The 8,140-nt window shown below is 34.9% G+C and overlaps 1 protein-coding gene across 1 annotated transcript; it reads left to right on the top strand.

Annotated features, from left to right (window-relative positions):
- The first annotated feature begins 5,607 nt into the window (after nt 1-5,607).
- Nucleotides 5,608-6,555, top strand: LOC118587732 (olfactory receptor 7G2-like). Its single transcript, XM_036193771.1, has one exon. It carries the CDS (start codon nt 5,617-5,619, stop codon nt 6,553-6,555), a length of 939 nt encoding a protein of 312 aa, XP_036049664.1. The 5' UTR covers nt 5,608-5,616.
- The last annotated feature ends 1,585 nt before the right edge of the window (nt 6,556-8,140 follow it).

The following is an 8,140-nucleotide window of genomic DNA, read 5'->3' as shown; positions in this document are numbered from 1 at the left end:
TTGAATTTTACTGATATTTTTGTAGCTATATCCTATAAAAGATATGAACATAAGAGAAGCTAGTTTCTCAATAATATTGAACTTGGTTGGCTAACAAAAAAATTTCTAAAACTTCTAGTAAAAAAAAAAAAAGGTTGAGAAGCTCTAGAGACCAGACAGCAGCATCCTCCCTATGCCAACCATCCCCACCTACATCAGCAGCCACCACAGTTTCAGGCCCCACCTGTACCAATTGGAGGATGAGATGGGTAGATGCCAGTGCAAGAATATATTCAACAACATAAAGAGAAATATGGCACCACCAGAAACTAGTGGTTCAACAGCAGCAAGACCTGAACATTCCCATGCAGATGAAGCAGAAGAAAATAACCTTAAAACTGATATTATGAAGATGATAGAGCCCCTTAAAGAAGAAATGAAAAATTCACTTAAAGAAATGGAGGGATTGATAAATAACAAACTGGAATAAATCAATAAATCTTTTAAAGGAATTCAAGAAAAAAACAATCAAACAGGTGAAGAAAACAGTTCAGGACTTGAAAATTGAAATAGAGTCAATAAAGAAAAATAAACCAAGTGAATGCTGGAAATGGAACATCTAGGTAAATAAACAGGAACTATAGATGCAAGCATAACTAACAAATATAGGAGATGGAAGAGAGAATGTCAGGCATTAAAGATACTATAGAGGAAATAGATTCATCAGTCAAAGAAAATGTTAATCCAACAAATTCTTAACATAAAACATCCAGGAAATCTGAAACACCATGTAAAGACCAAAACTAAGAATAATAGGGATATAAGAAGAAGAACTGCACCTCAAAGTCATAGAAAATATATTCAACAAATTCATAGTAAACTTTTCAAACCAAAAGAAAAAAAAAAATAAAAAAAAGAAAAACCTATGAAGGTTCAAGAAGCATACAGAACACCAAATAGACTGGACCAAAAAAATTTCCCCTTACCACATAATAATCAAAACACTAAACATACAAAATAAAGAAAGAATATTAAGAGCTGCAAATGAAAAAGGTCAAGTAACATATAAAGGCAGATCTAGCAGAATTATATCTGACTTATCAATGGAAACTCTGAAAGCCAGAAGGTCCTGGACAGATATTTTGCAGACACTAAGAAACCATGGATGCCAGCCCAGCAAAACTGCTATCTCCAGCAAAACTTTCAATCAACATAGACAGAGAAAACATGATATTCCTCAACATAATCAGATTTAAACATTACTTATCCACAAATCGAGCACTACAGAAAGTAATAGAAGAAAAATTCCAAACCAAAGAAATTAGCTGTACTCACAAAATATGGGAAATCGATAGGCTCATACCAGCAAATGCTAAAGAAGGCAAACACACAGCACTAATAACAACAAAGAACCCAAAATAACAGAAATTAATCCCTGGTCATTTAGATCTCTTAATATCGATGGATTCAATTCACCTATAAAAAGACACAGGCTAAGAGAATGGATATGAAATCAAGATTCATCCTTCTGCTGCATCTAAGAAACACACCTCATCCTCAAAGACAGGCCCTATCTCAGGGTAAAAGCCTGGGAAAAGACATTCCAATAAAATGGACTTAAGAAGCAAGCTGGTTTACCTTTCCTACTATCTAACAAAATAGACTTGAAACTAAAATCAATCAAAAGAGGTTGGGAAGGACATTACATACTCATCACAGGAACAATCCACCAAGATGAAGTTTTAATTCCAAACATTTATGCCCTAAATAAAAGGGCACCCTCATATGTAAAAGAAACATTACTAAAGCTTAAATCACAAATAAAACTCCACATGTTAATAATGGGCGACTTCAACACTCCACTCTCACCATTAGACAGATCTGCCAGATCAAAATTTAACAGAGAAATAAGAAACCTAACAGATGTTGTGACTCAAATGGACTTAATAGATATCTGCAGAACATTCTACCCTGGAATGTTTTTCTCAGCACTCCATAGAACCTTCTCTAAAATTGACCACATACTTGGTCACAAAGCAAATCTCAACAGATACAAAACAATTGGAATAACTTCCTGTATTCTATCGGACCACCATGACTTAAAGTTAGATTTCAACAACAATAAAAATTACAGAAATCCTACAACCTCATGGAAACTGAATAGTGCTCAACTGAATCACCAATGGGTCAAGGAAGAAATAAAGAAAGGAATTAAAGACTTCATAGAGAACAAGGAAAATGAATGTACTATATACCCAAATTAATGGAACACTATGAAAGCAGTGCTAAGAGTAAAATTCATAGCTCAAAATGCCCAACATAAAGAAGATGAAGAAATCTCATACTAGTGACTTAACAGCACACCTGAATGTTCTAGAACAAGAAGAAGTAAAGTCATCCAGGAGGAACAGATGCTAGGAAATAATCAAATTGATAGCTGAATTTAATAAAATAAGAATAAATAGAACAATACAAAGAATAAATGAAACAAAGAGTTGGTTCTTTGAGAAAATCAACAAAATAGACAAGCCCTTATCCAAACTAAACAAAAGGCAGAGAGAAGGCATCCAATTAACAAAACCAGAAATGAAAAGGGGACATAACAATAGACAATGAGGAAACCCAGAGAATCTTCAGGTGATACTGTACTCCATAAAATTGAGAAATCTAAAAGGAATGAACAATTTTCTGGGTAGGTACCACATACCAAAGATAAGTCAAGACAAAATAAACAATTTAAATAGATCAATAACCCCTAAGGAAATAGAAACAGTCATTAAAAGTCTTCTAACAAAAAAAAAAAAAAAAAAAAAAAAGCCCAGGACCAGATGGTTTCAATGAAAAATACTATTAAATTTTCACAGAGGAGCTAATACCAATACTCTTCAAATTGTTCCACATAATAGAAATGGAAGGAACATAACCAAATGCTTTTTATGAGGCTACAGTTACTCTGATTCCCAAATCACACAAAGATGCAACAAAGAGAAGTACAGACTGTAGCAGGAATCTTAAATGGTCTTATTAATAAAATCAAACCTGAGGCCAGTTATTGGGGTAAATGCTGGAAGATCAGAGACACAGAACAAGCCACAGCTTCCTCACCTCACCAGTTCCTCAGCTGGTCTTGTTTCCTCAGACTGTAAGCTTCTGAGTCCTCATCCAAATGAATCTCAGCTGAGCTGTGCTGCTCAAAGCCTAAAAGCTTAACCAGCCAAATGCTTGATCAGCGAAATGCTTCTAGTTTCTGGTCTTCACATCTTATATATCTTTCTCTTTCTGCGGTCACTCCCTGGGATTAAAGGCTTGCTTTCTGGGATTAAAGACCAGAGTCTCTATGCTTGTTGTATCCTTGAACACACAAAGATCCACCTAGCTCTGCCTTCCAAGTGCTCGGATTAAAGGTCTGCACCACCACCACCCAGTTGCTGCTATGGCTTGCTCTTACCTATTTTCTAGCCACCATTTTTGGCTCTGTATCTAGTGGCTGTCTGTTCTCTGACCCCAGATAAATCTATTAGGGTGCACAATATCTTGGGGAACACAATACCACCACAACGGACCAATCTCTCTCATGAACATTGATGCAAAAATACTTAATAAAATGTTGGCATTGAAATTGGAGAACAAAATATAGTAGTTTGACTACTCAGCTCAATGTTTTTAAAAAGAGCAGAAACTGTTCGTGTTCAACAATAGAAAACATCTTGTATCAAAAGGGATACTGCAAATGTCTGACAATTCACCTTGGTATGGTATTATCAACACATTTATATTTATTATAAGGATTTTGGGAGATTTTACAAGTTTATTTTAGGAGGAGGTAAGTTATAAAGATTTCATAGATGTAAATGTCCCTGAGGTTTTATCATATAAATATACTAGAATAACCTGTACAATAGTCACATAATAAAACATTTACATTAGCATGCAGAAAACCCCCTGTCATGGAACTTCATAGTCTTTTCATAATACAAAGTCTTAGTGTTGGTCTCTGAATCACTCTCATCTAAATTTTCAGTTTTACAAGCATAGAACAATTTTTTACATAGCCCTTGTGATTGACTTTTAAGTTTTTCTTGAGAATAAAATCATTAAGATTTTTGTTAAGCTGAGATGAGTGTGAGCAATTTGTTTTTAATTTGTGCAAAAGTAATAGTCAATTGTGTACCTATCAAAACAAGAGACTTTATCAATGCATTCAGTATGAAAGACCTCTGTATCATATAAGTTGGTGGATAGTACCATCATGTTATATTATGCACATAGATTTTTTTTCTGTGACTATTTGGTAAATTTTTATATTACTTAGTGATGTTTTAACATTTTTATGATCAAATATTTTCTTTTAATGAAACTACCAAGATTTCTTTATAAACTAAAAAAAAAAAAATGAAAAAGAAATCCAAGAATATATGAAAGAAGTTGTCCACCATGATAAAGTAAGGCTTCATCCCAGAGATGCAAGAAAGGTTCAATATACAAAAATCTGTCAATGTAATACATCATATAAACAACATAAAAGAAAATGAAAAACAACACATGATCATTTCATTAATATCAGCCACAGATTCCCCTGTCCTTCCTTCTTCCATCCCCCAGCCTTCCTTCACAACTCAACCCCATTCCCACCTCCTCCAAGGCTAGGTCTCCCCTGGGGAGTCAGTAGAGCCTGGTATATTCAGTGAGGCAGGTCCAATCCCCTCCTCCCTGCACTAAGGCTGAGCAAAGTGTCTCAGCATAGGCACTAGGTTCCAAAAAGGTGGCTCATGCTCTAAGGACAGGTCCTGGTCTCACTGACTTGGGACCCTCCTAAACAGTTCAAGCTAAACAACTGTCTCACTTATCCTGAGGGCCTAGTCCAGTTCTATGGGGCTTCTCAGCTATTGGTCCTGTGGAGTTCATGTGTTTCCAATAGTTTGGCTAGTTGTCTCTGTACTTTTTCCAATCATGGTCTCGATCTCTTGCTCACATAATCTCTCATCTCTCTTGTCGATTGGACTCCTGGAACTCTGCCTGACCCAGGCTCTTTCAATCAATGTCTGTTTGCTTCATAATAACAAGGAAATCTTAGATCTTCTAAATGCATTATACGGTAAATGAAGTGAACACGTGAAAGAATAATTTGACATATCATTGTTATGTCTGAGAAGTTACCCAATTTAGGAGAAAAATTACATCACTTTGTACTCTTCGTTTTTTGATAGTAGACACCATTGGGTATTTGTAATGCAAAAGTTATATGTATTGTATGTTGTTTAATCCTAGTGCTTAGAGCAATGCACCAAATTGAGTTAGTTTATAAAAATTAAGAAAGAATGTGAAAAGAAATATTAGGGCATGATACAAGGAGAGACTAGCAAAAGAAAATATTGCAAAATTCATCAGTCTTTAAATTTTCCATGAAAAGAGTTTTTCTATGAATGTCAATTTTCTCAAAATTATTTATATATATATATATATATATATATATATATATATATATAACCATCTGGAAGATGTTTTAAATCACAGACTTAAAACCCTAATATTAATAGTTTATAAGGAATACATTTGGAGAATGGACCTGTGTTTCTAACATGCTCATATGTGCTGCTTTTTATTTCTTCCCATATTTCCAGCAGATTCACCTTCAAAATGGAATCTAAAAACCAAACAGGTGTTTCAGAATTCTTTCTTATGGGAATAACAGATGATCTCGCACTGCAACCCCTCGTCTTCAGCCTGTTTACTTCCATGTACCTGATTACCATCTTAGGAAATGTGCTTATCATCCTGACTGTCAGCTCTGATTCCCATCTCCAAACACCCATGTGTATTTTCCTCTCCAATCTGTCCTTTAATGACATCTGCTTAAGCACAACTATCATTCCAAAGATGATGGTGAACATTCAGACACAGGATCAGAGCATCACATGCACAGGCTGTCTCACTCAAATCTGTTTTATCTTGCTGTTTTGTAGTTTGGAAAGTTATCTTCTTTCAGCAATGTCATATGACCGCTATGTAGCTATATGTCATCTCTTGACCTGCACAACAATCATGGATTCCCAAACCTGTGGCCTGCTGGTTCTACTTTCTCTGATCATTAGCCTTGTGAACACTGGACTGCTTGGTCTGATGGTGTTACGGTTGTCCTTTTGCACAGACCTAGATATCCCTCTATTTTTCTGTGAACTAGCCCAAGTCATCAAGCTAGCCTGTTCTGACACCCTAATCAATTATGTTCTGATATATCTTGCAACAATCATACTTAATGGCATTCCAGTCTCCGGAATAATTTTCTCTTATATTGAAATTGTTTCTTCTGTTTTGAGAATATCCTCCATGAAAGGAAGGTATAAAGCCTTCTCCACCTGTGGTGCTCACATGGCAGTGGTTTCCTTGTTCTATGGTACAGCACTGGGTGTTTATATCAGCTCTTCATTAACCAGTTCAGTCACAAATACTGCACTGGCTTATGTGATGTGCACATTGGTCCCTCAAATGTTGAATCCCTTTATATATAGCTTGAGGAATAGAGACATGAAGGTAGCCTTGAGGAAGCACATTAGTACAGCAATGTGTCTTCTCTGATGTGTCAATTGCTATGGACTTTGTTTTCTGGGATAAGCCAAGATATGTGTATTCCTAAGAAGAATAAAGTTTTATCTTTATATTATTGCAATTTTCTAAAATGTCCAGGTGGCATACTATCTAAACCTATGTTCTCTGTTTTCTTTCTGCTTTCTTTTGTTAGAACTCTAAATATATCACATTTGAATAATTACTTTGACTATATGAAAACAATTTGCTTTTTTATGTCATAAAATAAATTCTTATTTAGGGTGTATAGTTTTAGTAGTGTGTATCATAGATAAATATAGAAATATAAATGTATTGATAGGTAGAAATGAAGTAGAATAAATGAGATAATTTGATATTTCAAAATTATAAACATATGATGATAAATTGAGATAAACTTGACACTTCAATATTTAACACTTATTACTTACTTTGCTCTAAAATGTCAAGCATTTAAAATTAATTGTTGCTAGCTGTCATCTTCTTATAATGTTATACAAAGTAGACATTAAATCTCCCATCAACTGCATACAAATCAATGTCAGTGTTTCTCCAGGTGATATATAACCATAGAACATTTGCCTTGACAATATCTGTATTTTTCTGGAGAAAATTTTGAAATATATTGCTTTTCTTCTAAAATAGTCAAGCACATTTTCAATTTTTGTTCTTATTGCATTTCTCACTGCATCCTGAGTGAGAAGGTGTTATTGCCTGTTTCTTTGTTTTTAAAATATGCCTTTGGTTATTCTCCCTTTTCAAACCTGACATTAAGCAAATTCTGTTTCTAGTATTCCACACATATTGGAGAAAAGAATTCACAGTGTCACCTACTTATATAGTCCCTCTGTGTGGTGTTCAGTAGCAGGCATTATTCCCTGGAGAAGTTCTTGGATACATATCAGGTTGATGCTGCAAAGAAGCTAAATGCAGAACACTGGCCTTTTCAGTCTTTTCCAACACCAACAGGGCAAGCTTGGATTGAACACAATCTGTTTACAGGGATTTTCAGTGTGGGTTTGTTTGGGTCTGTCACCATTGTGAAGCAGAATTAGGTATGGAAGGCCAGACAGATATTACTACTCTCAGATTGAATATTCAGTAGGAGATGGCCTGAGCATGTTCTTTGTTGACTCAGTATATTCTGCACATGGACCATCTATGTGTATAGGAACTTGGATAGGGTGCCTACTCTTAGGGGAGGAGATACAAAAAGTGGTAATGGATAGGAATGAAAAGAATATTCATATTCCATAGTTAACACATAGGTATACACATAAATTGTACACATTTTTATTATAAGTACTTTACTAATTTTATTGATTAATAATTAAGTAAGTGTATATTTGCCTCTGTAAACAAAATAAGAATTCATGGGAATCTAAAAGGTATTGTTGTAAGAGAAAATCTTGACTGCCTACTTCATAAGATAATTTAGAATTACATAAGATATAGACCTCTCATTGTACCTGTGAAGTTGTTTTCAGAGAGGCTTCTCTGAGTAATATACCCACCTTAAATGTAAATGGTTGTGGTATTGTGTTCCCTAAAATATTGTGTGCTCCCCAAAATAAATTTATCTGGGGTCAGAGAACGG

The sequence above is a fragment of the Onychomys torridus genome, chromosome 7 (genome assembly GCF_903995425.1).
Source record: "Onychomys torridus chromosome 7, mOncTor1.1, whole genome shotgun sequence".
Taxonomy (NCBI): domain Eukaryota; kingdom Metazoa; phylum Chordata; class Mammalia; order Rodentia; family Cricetidae; genus Onychomys; species Onychomys torridus.
This window is presented reverse-complemented; position numbering and strand designations above follow the sequence as displayed.

Coding starts and splice junctions, on each gene's coding strand:
- LOC118587732 (XM_036193771.1), top strand. CDS start 5,617: ATGGAATCTAAAAACCAAACAGGTGTTTCAGAATTCTTTCTTATGGGA.